The following is a 19,442-nucleotide window of genomic DNA, read 5'->3' on the forward strand; positions in this document are numbered from 1 at the left end:
TTTTCTTCTTTCTCCTGCTTCCCCTCCTAGGACACCAGGACCCTTTTAGTTTAAGAATCATTTCCATCCAAACCCTTGCTTTGAAGATCAAAACCAAGTTCCCTTAAGGAATACATGAGTTCCTTTCCAGCAGTCCTTTATTTTAACAGTTGTACTGAAATGTAATTTAATAACATACAGTTCACCCATTTAAAGTGTATAGTTTTTAGGGCTTCCCTGGTGGTGCAGTGGTTGAGAGTCCGCCTGCCAATGCAGGGGACACGGGTTTGTGCCCCAGTCCGGGAAGATCCCACATGTCGTGGAGCGGCTAGGCCCGTGAGCCATGGCCGCTGAGCCTGCGCGTCCGGAGCCTGTGCGTCCGGAGCCTGTGCTCTGCAACGGGAGAGGCCACAACAGTGAGAGGCCTGCGTAACGCAAAAAAAAAATCCATCTCCTTATTGATTGCTTGGGGAGAGCACTATAGACCAGCACTTTCTGTCCAATAGAACTTTCTGCAGTGATAGAAATGTTTTCTATCTGTGCCATCCAATGTGATAGGTGCTAAGCCACATGTACCTCTTGAATACTTGAAACGTGATTAGTGTAAATAAGGAATTGAACTTATAATTTTATCTAATCTTAATTTATTTATATCACCATGTGAGGCAGGTGGTTACCATACAGACAGCATAGCTGTAGTTCCGGCTTATCTCCTGATGACCACTTTCTTAGACAGACTGGTTGCAAGTCAGGGTCTGTGATTCAGAGCTGGCCATGGTTAGTCACTTTAAGGGAACACCTATCAAGAAGAATATAATTTCCCAAAATAGCAATGTTTTAAACCTAGGAGAATAAAGCGTGGGTACAGGCACTATCATTGCTAAGGTTTTTAAAATTATTATATTCGGCAACTAAGAATAAATAGCAGGTTGCTGAATTTTAGCTGTTATTCTAGGGAGAGAGTCAGTGACCACATAAACCACAGAAGTAAAGATTAGAATTTAATTTAAGCCAGGTGATTATACAGGACTTGGCGAGTACTAAGGGATGACCCGGTTTAGGATGACAGTAGCAAAAAGAAGAAAAAGAGGAGAGAGAAGAGAACCCTGGGAAAGAAAATAGAATCTGTCCCACTCATGGAGAATGTCTTGTCATCTAAGATTTATTTTTAGGTTTGTGAGTTTTAAACAGTTTTTCTGGGGCTATTTTTAATCTTAGAGTTTCCAAATCTTAAATTTGGAGATCAGTCTCATGCTGTCTGGGCTGAAAGAAGCATCTTAACATCACATTTCAAAACAGAAAGCTAGCCCAGTTAGCTTCAAAAGAGGCAGTTTTGCAAGAGTTGAGGGCTGTTGCTGTTGAAGAAGTGGGATCAGAGTTGTCAGTGCTGCACCTGACAAACCTTAAGTCCTTTCAGAGATGAATTTAGCTGTTTCATCTTTTCTCCATCTATGACTTTTTCAGGACATAAATTTGTTCATTAAAAAAATTTTAAAAATTTAAAGGGCAGATCATCAGTGAGCATGCCGTTTATTGATACATACTGTTAGGTACATTGCCTTTTAGGCTTTATGTATCTGTCTGTATCTAACTATATCTGTATCTATCTACATATATACAGGGGATAATGCTGTATATACCATTTTATGACTAGCTTTTTAATTTTTTATTTATTTTTGGCTGTGTTGGGTCTTCGTTGCTATGCACGGGCTTTCTCTAGCTGCGATGAGCAGGGGCTACTCTTCCTTGCGGTGCGTGGGCTTCTCATTGCGGTGGCTTCTCTTGTTGTGGAGCATGGGCTCTAGGTGCGTGGGCTTCAGTAGCTGTGGCTCGCGGGCTCTAGAGCGCAGGCTCAGTAGTTGTGGCGCACGGGCTTAGTTGCTCCGCAGCATGTGGGATCTTCCCGGACCAGGGATCGAACCTATGTCCCCTGCATTGGCAGGCAGATTCTTATCCACTGCACCACCAGGGAAGCCCCAGACTAGCTTTTTTATTTAACAGTATGTCGGGACTTATGTACCTATGTCATCATTTGTGGATTTGCTATAATTTATTTAAGTAGTCCCCCCTTGATAGACACTTAGCTTGTTTTCAGCAGTTTGCTACTATAAATAACATTACCCTGAATATGCTGTCACACATCATTGTGCCATTATTTAATTGTTCCCTTAGGAGAGACTTCTAGAAGTAAAACTGATGGATTCAAACTGTGTGCACATTATTACGATGTTGTATATACCTATCAAATTACCTATTATCTGTAAAGGTTGAATTAGTTTATTCCCTCTACACTCTAAAGGTGAATTGTTCTAGCCTATAAAAGTCCTCTAAACTGCAGCCTATTTCTTTTTTTTAAATCACTGTCCCAAACTCAGGGCCTTCCCCCACTCAGGCTTCTGTCTACCGAGCAGCCTCTCCCACCTGCTTCCAGGCTGGCAACCAGAGCAGCCGCTGTCTCTGCTAAGTGCATTGTGTCCCAGTGTCTCCTTCTCATCCTTGGACTCTTTTCTCTTTTCCAGAGTGAATTAGATGTATCCTTTTTCAGTGCTGTGAACCAAGTTTTCCATAGTACTTGGCAAAGAACAGGCTAGTCTTGATCAGGTAAGTGCCATGGGGCAGGAAACCAATTCAGCAGAATCCAGAATTCAGAAGGCTAATCATCAACAGCTCTGACAAGACAGCCAGAGGTACAGGTGCTTTGCAAAAACCCTCCACCCTTTTTCACAAAGACGATTCTTGTATTTTTCAGACAGGGCAATGCTATGGTGGTAGTTAATAATCACTCTTATATATTAATTTAACTTTTGCATATGGAATAGACTTTTGCAGAATTTAAATAACACAGCCAGAAAGGGCTTGGGCCTCCTAGAGAGAATGGATTTCCATAGCTCTAGGTATAAATCTCCAGAAATTCCCCACATGATCAGAAGAAGGGCTTCAGGGATGATAAACTGGAAAGTTAAAGAAATTGCCTGGCTTGTATTCATCTCCTCTTATAGCAGAGGAAGCTCTCCTTTTCTTCTCTTCTCCTTTTTAAATCAAAGTATCCAAGGGCCCCAAGAACAATCATGATTTACTTAGAATATTGCAGGCCTGCGGATTTTGGCAGGAGCCCACTGGGCTTTGTGTGAGTGCTCTGGAGGCAAGTTGTATTTTAAGTTAATTTTTACTTCAGAAATCTGCTTACCACTTGAACGCAATAAATAGGTGTCCTCTGAGAAAACATCAGGCTTGAATCTGAAATAGTAACATTAATTATAACAAATATATATTAATTATAACATGTTTATGTGTGTGTATACACACACGCACACACACACGCACATACACACACACACACATACACACATACACATTAGATACCTATGCCCAGAAACAGTATGCCAGAATATTCTGGGGAAGTGGCCATTTACCTTTTACTATTGATAGAAAATGTCATGTTGATAAACTTGATTTGCAGGCTGTATTTGAAGCCTCTTTAAATCAGTTGGGGAAATCTGAGTGCCCTCTAGTGGTGAGTGACCTAAATCTGTGGTCCTTTTGACCTAGGAGACCCAAGACCAGGCTGTATATATTAGGGTGTATTTTTATTCAGCATGTCACATTCCATTTTAACTAAGTTCTTTAAAGGAATTCAAAATAAATCTCTTCCTCCTTGTACAGGGTAATAAGAAAAATGACTTTTGATTTAAGAAGTCATCAGGAAGACAGCAAAAGCTAATAGACACTTTACTGGGAATATAGATACCCAACTTTTGCTTTCAGTGCTGCTACCAACTGTCTGTGTGTATCAGACAAGACACATAACCCCCTCATCTCAGAATGATAGAATTAAACTAGAAGAGCCTTAATACCCTCTCAACCTTAATGTTTGATGTTGCCATGACTAGGTAACTGAGCTATCTTACACCTAGAACAGGATGGGAAAGTCTTGTAAGTCTATATATTCAGAGAAGTAAAGTGAATCAGATATAGTAGGATGTGTATTATAGTTGGACTCAGTGTGTTGATGTGTCTTACATATTGACTAGGTGTTTATTAAAAGTAGAGAGCAGCTAACATTGTGCCAGGGAAGCTTCCTTAGGCCTTGAAAGGTTGAACCAGCAGCTGATATAATTGTAACTTGGAACCGGTTCTCCCAACACTCAGAGCACGTAACCTTTGTGTTTGCTCAGATTAAGGAAGCCTTCCACGTCCGTCTGCTTGGAACAGACACGATTTAAGCCTCAGTCTTGTTGCAGCAACAGGAAGGTGGGAGTCCAAACCTTATGGAACTCCCAAGAAGCCCTTTACTCGCAGTCTTTCTCCAGAGACTTTATGCCCTGAAGCCTTTTAAGAAGGGAGCAGTTTTCCAGAGCCTGTAGCGTTAGACATTGGGAAATTAAATGCATTGTTTACATTTTTCCCTAGTATGGGCTTGTTCTACTTCTAAGAAGACTAACATCACAGAGCAAGGCAGATGGGTTATTAAAAAGAAACGACATAAGCTCAGGAAATCAGGACAGAAGTTCTGGTTTGTCGAAAACCCTTCTACTAAGTGGAAACTCTCTGTTGCAGAGTAGTCTCAAGTGGGGCGGCCTGTACCCCGGGGACTAAGCACATCAGGACCTAAACCATTCACGTGCGCTAAAGCAGCTCTGATACCCTCTTTACATTCCACTCCACCTGCGGGGCTGAAATGTTGCCTGAGGACTTCTGTCAGGAAAGTTTGCCCTTCCTCATACTTCGGTAGACTTATTTAAGACTTCAAATTCCACGAATTAAGATAGTTTTCAGGAATCAACCGATGAGCTTCTCAATATGGGCTGAGCTCCGGAGCCCCAAGTTTGCTGAATTCTCCAGACAATTCATAATTCAAAGGAGCAATCTGATCCCCTTCTGCTAAATAGTCAGAGGATGGCACCCATGAACAGCACTGTGTAGAAGTCCAATTCCTCCCCAGTTCAGTGCACACCTAATGTGTGTGAAGGTACGAAAACCCTTGACACCCCTTTTGGTATTTGGTGGCCTTAAAGAGGCTTAAAGACTTGGTTAATTTTGGCTAGAATGGAATGCAGCAGTACTGCCTTCAGACCCAGACAACCAGGGTCCCCTTCCTGGGCCCTGTGCTTTAGAGGACCCTACTCTAGCTCTCCTTCAGCAGCACCCCTCTCCATGGGGTAAGGATGCTTACCCAGAGCCGGCAGGGCCCCCCATCCACTCCTTGACCACCCTCCAGCACCTGGGTCCCCAGAATTTAGCGGGTACCTGGTCATCCCAGTGCCTGCTGCTAGGGCCTATGCAGGTCTCTCTACCACCCCAGGACTGGAGGCAGGAATGATAGAGAGGCTGGGATGGTAAGGGGGGTATTCCACATGCATGCATGGGAGGAAAAGCCAGGAACAAGCTGGGGTTCCTATTTATATTCTTGTGCCCCCTCCCCGACAAATATAGGATAGCTCTAGAATCCAGAATGTTTTCTTCATTCAAAAACATCTTTAAAAAAATCTTTAGAACACTCATGTTTTTACTCTGTAAGTCCTTAAAGTCCAAAAGCTCGAGCAATTAATTCTAGAGCCTAAAAGCTCATATGCGTGATGTGAAACATGCTCACTTTACTGCAGCTGAGGGTGGGCGAGTAGGAAGGGCCTCCATCCTCTTGCACTCTCTATGACTCAGCTAGTTATCTACCAGGGTGTGCCCTGGAGGACTAAAAGCACCCAGCCAACAGTAAGAGCACCGCTAAGATTGCAGTCAGGCCCTGATCAGGCCCCCAGGCCCAGTAAGGGGACATCTATCTGTCGTTCCTTCATTACTTTCCTAAAATCCTAAACACCTTTAGAGGTCCAGAAACCAGAACAGGGCTTCTCCAAATGGGAGATAATTTCAGCCTGACTTAATGAGAAATCACAAAAGTAACTTGTTCAACTAGGGGCTACGGAAATACTGGCAAGAAGACCAAAGAAATTCTCTGGGGAAACCATCCAACACTGAAGTGGCAGCTTCTAAAGGAACTGAAATTTTCTCGGTGGTCTCTCACAAAGTTAAAATAATTGTTATTACAAAAGGATTTCTTTTGAGGTATGGTGGAGCATGTGACTACATCAGGAATAGCTTGATCATATCAGAAAGGAGTAAACTAGCCTTCCTCTCCCTGAAGGTTACTTTTGCGAGTCATAGGGTTTGACTGCTTTGGAGTTGGAAGAAAACTACACAATCATCAAGTTAAAATCTCACTTTTTAGACAAAGAGGCTAAGGCTCAGAGACGGATACCAGTTCTGTCCCAGGGTAGCTCTATGGATTGATTGTCCCAAACCAAAAGAGCTACTTTTGGCACAGAGCTGGTACTGGTCTCCGGGTTTGCAGAGCCTTTGATTCTAGGGCTACAAATGTGATTTAAGATTAAATTTGACACACTTTTTGAAAATTCATAATCATCTGGAGTAGATTGTAGCAAATTAGTCTCTAAGAAAACATTTATAAAGTGCCTGGCACCATGCTGTCTTGGTGTTTCCTGAATTAGGGAAGAAGTTTTAGAGAAACCCTGGTCTTCACTTGGAGGAGTCATAAATAATGAAAAATTTTGAAGCGAATACCTGAGTCTCTTGATAAGAGCATGCTTTCCAAAAGTGACGTTCACGTCAGAGATTTCTAAACATCTTCTTTTCCTTTTGAAAATATGTCCACTGAAGCAGGGCTGCAAGAGAAGAGAGCAGGCCCCTGGGCCCAAGGGAGTGTGTGCAGCTGGTCCAGTCTTTGGGAAGGGCAGGCAAGGAGGGGTAAGGGAGCCACAGCCCTCTCCAGCATGAGAGTTCTAGTCAAGTCATGAGTGATGAGTCTCAGAATCATGAAGAGTCTCCAAGGGAGTCAGCCATTCACCTGGGAAAGGGATGTGAAAGTTCCAGATTAAACAGTTTTGCCTCCCAGGCCATTTTGGCCCTCCCTAGCCTTAGCCATCTCTCTATATCCTTTAAGTGTGTTTCTGAGTTCTTTAGGTGCCATATTCATCCCCTACTATTCCTCCTATCCCTCCCTACCAGGTCCCTCTGCCTTACCCCTACTCCTTCTGTTCTATGCTTCTGGGTTCTGTTTTACTCAGGAATAGTGGCAGCAAGCTATGAGAAGCAACAGAGAATCTGGGGAAGAAAACAAGAGAATGACAGGCTCATTGACCCCAGTGCTTTGATATTTGTATAATTTTACATAAGCCTATATAAACTTAAAAAAAATTACACTGAGATGTCTTTGTTGCTCTCAGAATATGAATGGATCTTTCAGGAAAACCTACTTAACAACAATAAAAAAAACACTCCTTGGGGCTTCCCTGGTGGCACAGTGGTTGAGAATCTGCCTGCCAATGCAGGGGACACGGGTTCAAGCCCTGGTCTGGGAAGATCCCACATGCCGTGGAGCAACTAGGCCTGTGAGCCACAACTACTGAGCCTGCGCGTCCAGAGACTGTACTCCGCAACGGGAGAGGCCACAACAGTGAGAGGCCCATGTACCGCAAAAAAAAAAAAAAAAAAAAATTGATTTCAAGTGGCACTAATATTACTGGGGTCCTACGCTATTCAGCTCCAATCCACATTACATAGAAATTCAGAAAGGCTCTAGGTTTCCGGGTTGGGAGAAAGTGGGGCTTTACGAATCTGCTCTTTAAGAGGCTCTTTCTAGTTCATATCAGTTCCAACCTTAGGGTGCCCATGAAGGTAAACAAGTTTCCTCAAGGATCTTTAAGTCAGTTGAATTCAGTAAAACCTGAAGGTTGGACCCTCTTAAACTAGTCATTCTCAGCTCATCACCTTAATAGACCAACAGCTTGTGCCTTTCTTGCTTCCTCCTATTCCAAATGTCAGGGCTAAAGTATGATGCCTCTGCTTATTGCCACGGGACTTGGCATATAGGGCATTTTCTGGTCCCTGCTCACCTGGCTTGTAGCCCAAATGCCATTACTCTTGGCTTTTCCAGTGTGCACAAGTAACTCATAAACCAAATCAAGATGTGAACACCAGCTGGATTCTTATTTTAAAGGAATCACATGATTCCAAGGGGAAATCAGTTTTCAGGCTTTTGCCTCACATTGGATTTGGTCTGTGGTTTCCCTTTATAGTGCCAGAAAGTTGCATGATTATTAGGGGTTTGAGCCAGATACTCAGATAGACAGGCAGTCACATGCCCACAGTACCGAATGCCCTCACTGAGCAATTCATGTTTCCAGGATGTTGGGAAATTCAGACTTGCTGAAGGACCTTGTCCTTGCATTGTGAGGATGTCAGTGGTTGATATGATTCAGCAGTAAATTCTAATCTGAATTTCAAAACACTGAGCTAGTTGTTCAAGGGGACATCTGAATTACTGACCATATTCTTGCCAAAGATGGAGCAGTCTTCAGAGCAGCTTGATCCCTGCATCGATTCAAATAGATTAAAATGACATCTCCTTCTACCTCAGAATCACCCTGGATGGGTCGACATTTTTAAAGGCACTAGGCTTTAAACAACAAGGTCCTACTGTATAGCACAGAGAACTGTATTCAGTATCCTATGATAAACCATGATGGAAAAGAATATTTTAAAACAGAATGTGTATATATGTGTGTGTATAACTGAATCACTTTGCTGTACAGCACTAATTCATACAACATTGTAAATCAACTATACTTAAAACAAAAAACCTTGACACCAAAAAAAAAGGGCACTAGGCTTTCATTGCCCTTAGTGAATACAACAGGGGGATTCTACAGGGCATTTTTTTCATGCAGTCACCTGTGCTTCCCAGCTCTGCCTTCCTTTATACCTGGCTGTCATTCCTACCTTGTCCTGGCTTCTAAGTTCTGGCTTCTGGGTCTGGTGAAGAGGATAAAGTCAAGCGCCTAATATTCCAGTCCCAATTTGGCCATGGACAAAACAATCATCCATCTAATTGGAAGACATTATTAATAGGTGTAACAGAGTAAAGCTTTTTTTTTTCTGGGTCACTTAAGGACAGTTCCCATGGGCTTCTGAAAAAATTTATTCTGCTGGAGGACTATTTGCACAGAGCTTAATGAGGTATTAACACAAAGCCTAATAGAAACTTAAAAGTCATTCACAGGATTGTCTCATTCTCTATAGATGTACTTCACACAAATACAATAGACTTGAACATCTGGAATTATTGGGAAGAAAAATCAGGTGGTAATGGCTCATTTTACAAAGATTCACTAATTATGAACTCCCATAGTGCATTTAATCACTCGCTTGTTGAATGAAGTTTGTCTTTTTGAAACAATCTGTCAGCTGTTTTTTGTTCTGTTTTTTTCTAAAGAGACGAAGATTGTGCTCTTTAGTGATGGAAACTTAAGATAGTAAAGCATAGAATTTAGAAACGTTCAACCATTATCATCTTCACTCTCAAGAGTTAAATTCTCTCTTCCAGAACAGGTCAGTTCTCTCTTCCAGTTCAATTTCACAAAAGAAGAGTTAGGTACTCAAATGAAGGGACTACTGGAGGAAGGACTTGGCTCTTTCTAATTAGCTAGACATCATAGTCTAACAGTGTTTTCTTCTCCCATGCCCTGTACTAACTTTCCAATAAGAACGTCAGTAAGCTAAAGTGGCTCCATAATTCTCAAATGAGTATTTTTAGAATGCTCCATTTATAAGAGGTAGTCTCTTGAAAATCAGAATTTTTATCTCCTTGGGAATTAAGTCAGCATTGCCTTTTCTTCATTCATTTCTCCTCGTGGTTATTTTTTTCTTTAGCCTGTCTGACACAAAAGATGCTCAAAGTGCAGTATTGTAAAGGCATTTGTTTTGGGGTGGAGGTTTGAGGGCGGTGGGAGGATGTATACTCAGCAGCCTCAGGCCTCTCCTGGGAAGTCTGGAAGCAGAGCAGTTAAGCTCAAACTTTCGGTTTAAATTCCAGCTCTGACAATTACTAGCCATGTGACTGTAGGCAATGGCTTTGAGCCTGTTTGTTCCTGTGTAAAATGAGGATAATGTTAGCATGTACATCACCTAGTCGTAGAGGAGACTGAAATAATACATGTAAAACACTCAACACAATGCCTGGAACATAATGAGTATTCAATAAGTCATGGCTATTACTGTTGTTATTATTGTCTGGGAAGACATTGTTCTTGAGGTCAGGTCACACTCTTACCAAAATTTACTTGCTTTGTTCTCCAGCTCTTAGTAGAGATTCCGTCTCCCTCTGGCTAAAAGGTATAGCTGTTCCATTTCTATGTCTATTGTCCAGTTAGCCTAACCCAGGTGAAATTAGGTATATATGTGTACATGAAGGTAATAATTTCTAATATAAATACCAATTTTAAATTTAATTTCAGGGATTCTGTTAAAAAAAACAAACCTTCACACTTAGACTAATTTACACTGGAAAAATTCCAGGCAAAGTCATAAGTTACTATTTACTGAATGTTAACATTTTTGTAACTAATTTCCTTAAATGACCCTAGATAATGTTTAATTTGGATAAAGTACACATCATTTTGGATGAGATGGTGTTAAATGGCTGCATTGTGGAAACGAATCGGGCAAGAATTCTTGCCCCTCTACTAATTCTTGATAAGATGCCAGACAGCTGAAAACAGAAAGGCTCTGCCAGACAACATCGACTTACAGGAAATGAGGACACCATGGAATACCTCTCAACATCACTAGCCCAGAAGAATCTGGAAGACCAAACACTGCAAAATAGGCTGTCCTTCCAAAGACATTTTAAATAGGTGTTTTCCACAGTTCCTAAATGGAAAACAAAACTGTATTTTAAAACATGAGGCACAAAGAAAATTTTTCTCTAAACGGAGAGACAAGTTTTATTTTCTGAAGCATTTTTTTTCTCGCTTATTTAGATTTTGTGGAGTACTGAGGGAAACTCTTTTGGTCTCTGCTTCCCTTTGCAAAGGGATAAATTCAGGAACAGCATCATGGGGTGGGAAGAAAATGTGGCACCTATTGGCCAATAAACTTTTAAAATTGACTTGAACATGCATAGCACTTTGAATAATACTGTTTTCTGAATGCTATCTTTTTCCTTAAGTCAAAATGTGTGTACCTAATGAAAATTGCAGAATCAAATATTCTTTGCCAGTTTCTAAAAGCCTGATATCCATTTTATGGGTACTTGGCAATTACAATGACATCATGTAATTAACTCTATAGAGAATGTTACTACCTAATAATGAATCGCTAAGACAACCCTTATAGCTATCCTACATGCCATATTGTGAAGAGTTAGTCTTAGTAGTAAACTTATTTGTAAATGAAATTTAGTTCAAAGTTTAAAAAAAGAATGCAAGAGAACATCTCTGTTCAGGTTGCCATGAAATGACTCCGTCTTCCCCTCCCTTTTATTCCTTCAACCCCTTCTCCTGGAATGTGTTGAAGCAAAGAAAACTTCTAAGTCACTATAGAAGAGCAATGCTCTGATCCTCCCAAAGCTTTCTGTGTATATGCTCTTGTAGGAGATACAGAGCTGTCTTAAGTAAAAGCAGGTTCATGTGCATGTTAGGGTAGGAGGGCAAGTACATTGGAGGACACAGAAATATAGTCTTGATACATGAAGATATTGTGCCACCCTATGGAATTCCAAGAGTTCTTTCACCTACAACACTCTGTCCTGCAAGAGGATGTAAATGGGCATTCTAGGCAGTAATTCATTCAGTACTGTCTGATCTCTCTCCCTCTCTCGTGTGTGTGTGTATAGGGGGATTTTGTTTAAGTTCTCTGTGTTTCTAAAACTTCACTTACATATTTCAAAGTTTGCATCTACCAGGCAACCAGTCAATAATGGACTCCAGAAGCAAACCTTAATTGTTCTGGACTCATTCAGGAAGGCAGAGGAAAGGCTTCTGACCTGCCAGAACAGTGAATGGTATGCATTAAGTAGCCAAGGTCTGGGGAAAGCCCAGTCTAAATCAAAGTGCTTTGGAGGTCTTTCTGACATAATTAGTTGGGAAACACTGGCCTAGTTGGTAGGCACTTAATCAGTAGCACATTCGGGTAACTGCTGAAACTGGTACACCAGAAGTAACTAGGGAGTGAATAAAATTAATTTTGGGGTCACACCAAAATAGCATTCAAATAACATCTTGGCACAGATTTTAGTACCTTGAGAGAATAATAATTAAAAAAAATACTAGGTAGATACCACTGGAAAAAATACTCCAGAGGCTAGTGTATGTGAAGACCCAAGAAGATGTCTCACAGTACTTATACACAAAGTGAACTCTAATGTGACTCTCTGTTGTGTGACAGGCTGTCATCATCTCACTTCAGGTTTATTGCTGAACTGTGACTACCAGCTTTAAGTGATTTTCAGACTCATGAAATTTATGTCTCAGACTGGTCAGCTTTACCTTGTTCTTGGACTTTTAGTTCTACAGGAAGATTCCTGACATTTCAGAGTTACTCACTGTATAAGACTCATCAACTTTACCTGCTGTAGCAATGTGCTAGACCAGGATTCAGCAAACCTTTTCTGCAAAGGACCAGACAGTAAATAGTCTAGGCTTCGTGGCCCATACGGTCTTTGCTGTAACCACTCAGTTCTGCCACTGTAGTGCAAAAAAGAGCCATAGATTATACATAAATAAGTCAGCATGGCTGTGTTCTAATAAAACTTTATTTCTTTATGGACACAAATCTGAATTTCATTAAAATTTTCACATATTATTATTCTTTTTTATTTTTTTCAACCACTTAAAAATTTAAAAACCATGTTTAGTTCATGGGCCATACAAATGCAAACGGCAGGCCACAGTTTGCTGACCCCTGTGCTAGACGAGTCTTGGTAAAAGCTGGCTATTGACAGACATTTTAGAGACTTAAATAATACACATAAACTGGATTTTAATTCTACTGCTAGTGTAAAGTTCTAGTCATGCATCCATGTATTGAGACAATCGCCACCACTGTTTTCTGGATTAAAGCATAGGTCATACGTTTAAATATTGCTATTATGTTTTATTTTAACTTTTATTCTCGCAGAGAACTGTGAAGCTAACAATAAGGTAAATTATGTGAATGCTGCCTCTGATTACATAGTCACAACATTCTCATGCAGAGAACAGAAACACTACTCAAATGATTGACCGCAATGGGAGAAATCTCTTCTAATGTAGAAAGGGAACATACCTTTTAAACAGGTAAATTGTGGGCAATTCCAAAAAATGCTTTTCACGCCTATAAAATCCATTTGGCTAAATCAGACCTAGTGACATTTCTTTTACCTAGATGCATAGATATGATAAGTCACAGGAAAATGGAAATATAGCCCCTTTTCAAAACCAGGAAATAGCATTATCCCAGTGGTTTCTTTTCACACTAACACAACATTCAAAAATCATTCTTGGATCTCAGACTTACACATCGCTGAAGATACAATGGTAAGTAGCATACTTGGTGTTTAAAAAGTTAACACAAATAACTTGGCTATTTTTACCTGAAGAATACTTTAAAGACAGAACACAAGAGTTGGATCACAAGCATGTGAACATATATTTCTCCTAGCTTTCCAGTTTCAGTAAGTGTATTTACACAGAAAAATACATTTCTTCATGTAGTAATTTCAAAAAACTATATATCTCAATGATTCAAAATGAAAAGTATACAGTTAAGCTCTTAGGTCTGATGGCTGCAGTGAAACATTCACATGACACAGTTTTGTACGCTGCAAACATTTTAATGATTATTGTTGAGAATACATTTTGGAAATTTTTTTACTTCAAACTGCAACAAGTTAAATAAATGTTTATAATATACAAAGAAAATACAACCAAAAGTAAAACTTGCTTTAAGTGTGCCTTGCACCTAAACCAGTGTTTTCTCCCCCCCACTTAATATATCTTTATTTTTGAACTGCACAAACACACTTAAGAATTTGATCTTTATAGTATGGCATTTAGGAAATAAAAATATACTCCCCACCTCAAAGAAATAAAAAGGCTGTGCATGATTATATGCCAAACAAAAGAGAGAACACTAGATATACTCTGATAGTGCAGGCATCATTAAAAAGGAAAAGAAAAAGCTTGAGATGCTCATTAACTCTATGTTTTAAGGAAGCAGGATTTTTGACCGAGTAGCTTAAAAGCCAGCAAAACAGGCATCAGTGATGGCAACTGTAGTGTATGAAGTATGAAATGACAAACTTTACACAAATACACTGTTAGAAATTTACCAATGAACACTGAAGATCTGAGAAGCTGCTCTTTGGAACAGTCAAGTAGGACCACCTAATTCCAGTCACATGAGCCCTTGTAGCAACACAAAGTGTTCTGTGCTATATACTTGCTGGCTGGATAGTTAAAGGATTTGTTTTGTCATTAGCAGCTAACGAACTTATTCCATGTGTTCTTAAAGCCTTAATGGTGGAAAAAAGGCAAGTGTCATTAGCATGGAGGATCATATACTTCTCTGCACACAAACACAAGAGGCTTCACTAGAATTTTAAGTCTCTGATATCTCCCATTGCACTTCAAAGCTCAGTTGAGATGAAAGCCTTTCTCCATTGTAGCAGCTAGCAGGCGCTCTCTCATGATCTCCTCCGAAGAGTATTCCGGCAACTTTAGATAATGTACACATGTATTCACTGATGGGTAGCTTGCATCAGTAGCATCAACCTACAGAAACAGAAGTGAAAACAACAGAAGACCATGACTTTAAATATGTATTTCTTTCAATCCTTAAGTATCTTAATTCCATTTAGATTCCCCAGTAGCTAGAGTTTGTACCTTGCGTACAACTGTGAGCCTGGGATGCAAGTTAGCCAGTCCACCTGGGGGTAGAGTTGAACAACCAGTGGTAAACTGCAGGAATGCCTTCCTCTCATCTGAAGACATGCCACATAAAACCCTCACAAACCTAAGGAAACCTGGGCTAAAAGAAGAAAAAGTTATATTGATAGCTGATTTAAATGAAAAATACTACCATTACTGTATAAGCCAGCAATAACCCTAAAAACGAATATCCGCGTGTTGGAAGAACAACACTGTCTAGAGACTCTTGGGTAAGTATGAAATAAGCGGATACAAACTACTTGAAAAATATCCTTCAAAGACTGATACAGATAGACTGAAACACTGATGGAGTATATGCAACAAAGGCAGCAAATCAGAAAAGCTCAAGATGAACATGCATAATTCACCCAAATATGGCTAAACTAGCAACAGGGATCTGAAATAATAATTTTTGTTAACAGTGAAATAAAGTATCACTATATGCTACAACATGGATGAATTTCATAATTATAATATTAAATAAAAGAAACCAGACCTTAGAGAATACATACTTCATGATTTCATTTACTAAAGTTCAAAAAGCAAGCAAAATCAATGGGAATAGTGATTTAATGACTAGAAAAGAATAAGATGGGGATGGGGACTTCTAGAGTTGTTTCTTGTTCTGGGTACCAATTATATAGGTGTGTCCATTTTGTGAAAATTCTCCAGGATGTATGTGCAATTTGTGTACTTCTCTGTTATGCTTCAATAAAAACTTTAATACTTAAAAAAAAACTATATATACAATGTCATTAAATTTAAAATAATAATACTTTCTCATTTACATTTGAAAACTTAAAAAAAAATACAGGGCTTACAGTCTTAAAAAATGTCAGTGGTACGAAAGAAAAAACATCCGAGGAACTGTTGATTAAAAACATATCACACGGGCTTCCCTGGTGGTGCAGTGGTTGAGAATCTGCCTGCTAATGCAGGGGACACGGGTTCGAGCCCTGGTCTGGGAAGATCCCACATGCCGCGGAGCAATTGGGCCCGTGAGCCACATCTACTGAGCCTGCGCGTCTGGAGCCTGTGCTCCGCAACAAGAGAGGCTGAGATAGTGAGAGCCCCGCGCACCGCGATGAAGAGTGGCTTCCACTTGCCACAACTAGAGAAAGCCCTCGCACAGAAACAAAGACCCAACACAGCAAAAATAAATTAATTAATAAAAAAAAAAACTCCTACCCCCAACATCTTCTAAAAAAAAATAAAAAAATAAAAAAAATAAAAACATATCACAACTAAATACAATTTCCTGATGGAGGAGAATGGGAGTGAAGTGAGTGCTATTAAAGACATCACTGGAATAATCAACAAAGCTGGAATGTAGACTATAGATTAGCTAAGAGTATGGAATCACAAATTTTGCTAACTAGTATGGCTATGTGGGAGTATGGCCATATTCTGAGGAATGTACACTAATGTATTACAGAGTAAAGGTACAAGATATATGCAACATATCCTCAAATGGTTCAGAAAATATATGTGTGTGTGTGTGTATAAAGAGATAGTGTAAAAGAAATACAGCAAAACGTTAAGTACTGGTGATTCTGGTAAAGGATATATAGGAATTCTTAACTATTCTTCAGCTTTTCTATAAGATTGAAATTATTTGAAAATAAAGGTTAATATAAAAGCAATAAAGCCTAAGGGTTTACAAATGACCCAATTTTTAAAATGATGAACAGTTAAAACACAGTGAGAAAAGGAATGTTAACATCAGCCAAGATGACTTTTTGTGTGAACTCAGCCTTATCAGTGAATATACATCTTAGTAACGGTGAGACTTAACTCCTTTCTCATTTTATGCATATAATTCACTGAGTCATTTAGAGAACCCGCCATTTGATTTTGGAACATAAACAATTTGTTGATCTTAGAAAATAACCAATACATACCTATCACGTGTATAACCCAACTTAGGTTCAGTATAATTAATAATATCCTCTGCTGCCCAGGATGGCGACTGATTTCCACAAAGAATCATTTGGACTTCTTCATGGCTGAAGGAACTTAATTTCTCCATTGGAAAAACTTTATTAAACCCATCTACATTACACACACAGCAAAAAAACAAAAACAAAACACACAACTCAGTTTCTAAGTTATAATTTCAAAATAACAAATTTCAAATCAAGATACTCAACTAAATGGATAGAAGATAAATATTAATAAATATTTGAAAAAGCAAATATAAATGAAAATAGCTTGAAATAAAAACTGTGCTAGGGTTTTAAGTACAGAAATTTTTGCTTATTATCACAAATATAGACAGGGAGAGAATATTCAGACACTATGGTCAGTAGCCAAATTCTAATAATTTCCCAATCAGTTCTTATGTCATACAAGCCAGCCAAGGCCATGTTCTCATTTAAAACTAGTAAGTGATAAACAGTCCAATGTATTTTGCGTCAATCTTTATTTGAAGAATTTAGGTTCTAACATAGTTTAACTCATCTTGATCATGTAATATTGGAAGTACGCAACAATATTATATCCACTTACAAATGAAAAAACAGAAGCCAAAAGTGGGTCCCTCATTACTCAGGAGGACCAAGCTGAGGGTATGCTACAGCTTGAAAATGTTCCAACCTATTCTGAGTACTTTGCAGGACCTAACTGTTGGGAAGACAAAAAACTAGAGGGCAAATCTAGAGATTACTAGCAATTTTTGAGCATAGCAGTACGTTAATTTCAGCTGTCTCAAAGTAAAAGGAGAGGGATTCAACTAAAGAGCCTTAAAAATTACCTCTAAAGGCTTCCATCTGTTTCTGAATACCCATATGCATACAAAAGTCAAACATCAAATCCACATATTCTTCTGCATTATCCATTGTTACCATCTGCAAAGGAAAATTTATCAACGTAATTGTTAATATCTAGGAATATTTCAGTAGCGCCTAGTACAACTGGCCTCATTAAGAGGAATTTTCTAGACTTACAAATATATCAAAAGCAAAATTTGTACCTCATCTTCACCACTTGGCTTGAGATCCACAGCTGTAAAACCATATATTCTTGAGGAAGGGCAAAACTGGAAATTTAAACTGGGAGGACAGAAAAGGATTAGATTAACATTCAGCTACCATTGGTGTTTAATTTTTAAAACACTGCCGCCAAAACCATGAGCACCTCCCCCAACAATAACAAAATCATTATACCAGCTTAGATATTAAGTATGGGGCCTTTTAAAATGCAAAACTGTGTGCACAAAAACTATTTGGCCAACTGTTTACCAAACCTGGCTTTGCAAGCATTTCATGAAACATCACCTTTCATGTTTCACTTCCTCCTTAGGCACAAAATTAATCAACTATGGATTTTTGTAATGAATTATGGTAGCAACATGTTTACAAGATTTTTCTTTTTTTTTGCAAAAGAAACTATTTTTTTTTTACTAAAGTTGTTCATGCTCTGTTTTTACCCCTGCCTCAAGTCAAACCTTGAACATATGAACAACTTATCAAACACAACTTCTCAATGTTATCATCAAAGAAAGAAGGAAAGGAAGGAAGGAAAAAAAAGACAGCAAAGCCTTGCAGTCAATCCAAAATCAGTTTAACATACCAAGGGTATAATAATTACATGTATATAAATTAATAGAATTTTATCAAAAGATCTACAGCATCTGAGTTAGTTAATGCAGCCACTGGGGATAAGGCTTACATACAAAGCAAACTATTCTGAGGTTTTTCAAGTAGGCTATATATATCAATTAGCTAATGAATTTGTCAAAATATTATTGGCTTTGGACTGTTTATACAAGATATATATAGTTACCACATTTGATAAATCAGATAATCTTTCAGACGTCTGATGATTAATAAACTATATTCTGGTATTCTGAGTGCTCTCTTTATAATATTAACAAATCAAAGGATCAAATCAAATATCGATATTTCCTAAAGCATCTTATTATTAACAGACTGTATATTCATATATTGCATATCCATGAAGACAAAGGAACAAAAGCTTTAGAATTTATTCATCCATTAGGTTGAAGAGTATATATATATATATATATATATATATAAAGCTTACCCTAAATCCTCTATGCTAAGTGGAGGCCCAGAACCTGATGGATTCTTCAGCACTAGTTCTTGTAATTTTGTGTTCTTCTCATCTTCAGAAAGACCTTTGTTGCTTAAAATCTGGCGCCTCTTGATAGCAAGGTCTTTAATTTCTTTTAAAAATCTGGCTCTGTGTGGGTTTACTAGTTCAAAGTCTTCCCAAGTTAAAATTCCATTAAACCAAGCTGGGGGTTTTGGTTTGGGGGGATCTAGAATAAATTCTGATTTTGAATCCTCTTCAAAGCTTCCTACTGAGAGTGAATCATGACCTTCTTCTGTAGAGGCTTCAGACTGACTTTCAGTACAGTGTAAGTCTCTATCACCTCGTGACTCATAAATCAATTTACTCATATTGCTTTTAATGTCACCCATACACATAAGTTTAAAGAAAGGTTTAGAAATAGGTAAGTCCACAAGTCTATTGTCTTGAATGCATTTGGCCAAGAAAATTCCAAGGAAATGAAAGAGTTTTGTGATCCTTTCAAGCTCATCACTATCTTGTGGAAATGGAGCTGTAAACAGTCCACATGATCTCTGAACATAGTATCCAGGAGGTTTCAATCCACCTCCAAGATCGACCTAATTTTTTAGAGGGAGAAATGCAAAAAAAAATGAAAAGATCCATAAACAT

General features: G+C 38.9%; 2 protein-coding genes across 6 annotated transcripts in view; one reads left to right on the forward strand and one right to left on the reverse strand.

The window, feature by feature from the left end:
• Positions 1 to 13,481, forward strand: part of AP4S1 (adaptor related protein complex 4 subunit sigma 1) — a 49,729-nt gene extending 36,248 nt beyond the window's left edge. Inside the window, exons 5-6 of the mRNA XM_081229709.1 lie at positions 2,499 to 2,510; positions 10,416 to 13,481. Of these exons, the coding sequence (XP_081085835.1) occupies positions 2,499 to 2,510; positions 10,416 to 10,544 (141 nt within the window). The 3' untranslated portion in view covers positions 10,545 to 13,481. The remainder of the gene's footprint in view (positions 1 to 2,498; positions 2,511 to 10,415) is intronic.
• Positions 13,482 to 13,621: 140 nt separating this feature from the next.
• The window catches only part of HECTD1 (HECT domain E3 ubiquitin protein ligase 1), an 89,547-nt gene continuing 83,726 nt past the window's right edge, over positions 13,622 to 19,442 (reverse strand). For all 5 annotated transcript variants that reach the window (XM_081229673.1, XM_081229675.1, XM_081229671.1 and 2 more), the window contains 6 exons: positions 18,783 to 19,390; positions 17,710 to 17,788; positions 17,491 to 17,584; positions 16,640 to 16,790; positions 14,694 to 14,838; positions 13,622 to 14,582 (listed from right to left, as the gene is read on the reverse strand). In XM_081229673.1, the coding sequence (XP_081085799.1) occupies positions 14,445 to 14,582; positions 14,694 to 14,838; positions 16,640 to 16,790; positions 17,491 to 17,584; positions 17,710 to 17,788; positions 18,783 to 19,390 (1,215 nt within the window). In that variant the 3' untranslated portion in view covers positions 13,622 to 14,444. The remainder of the gene's footprint in view (positions 14,583 to 14,693; positions 14,839 to 16,639; positions 16,791 to 17,490; positions 17,585 to 17,709; positions 17,789 to 18,782; positions 19,391 to 19,442) is intronic.

The sequence above is a fragment of the Mesoplodon bidens genome (assembly GCF_964165515.1).
Source record: "Mesoplodon bidens genome assembly, chromosome: 3".
In the NCBI taxonomy this organism is placed as follows: Eukaryota; Metazoa; Chordata; class Mammalia; order Artiodactyla; family Ziphiidae; genus Mesoplodon; species Mesoplodon bidens.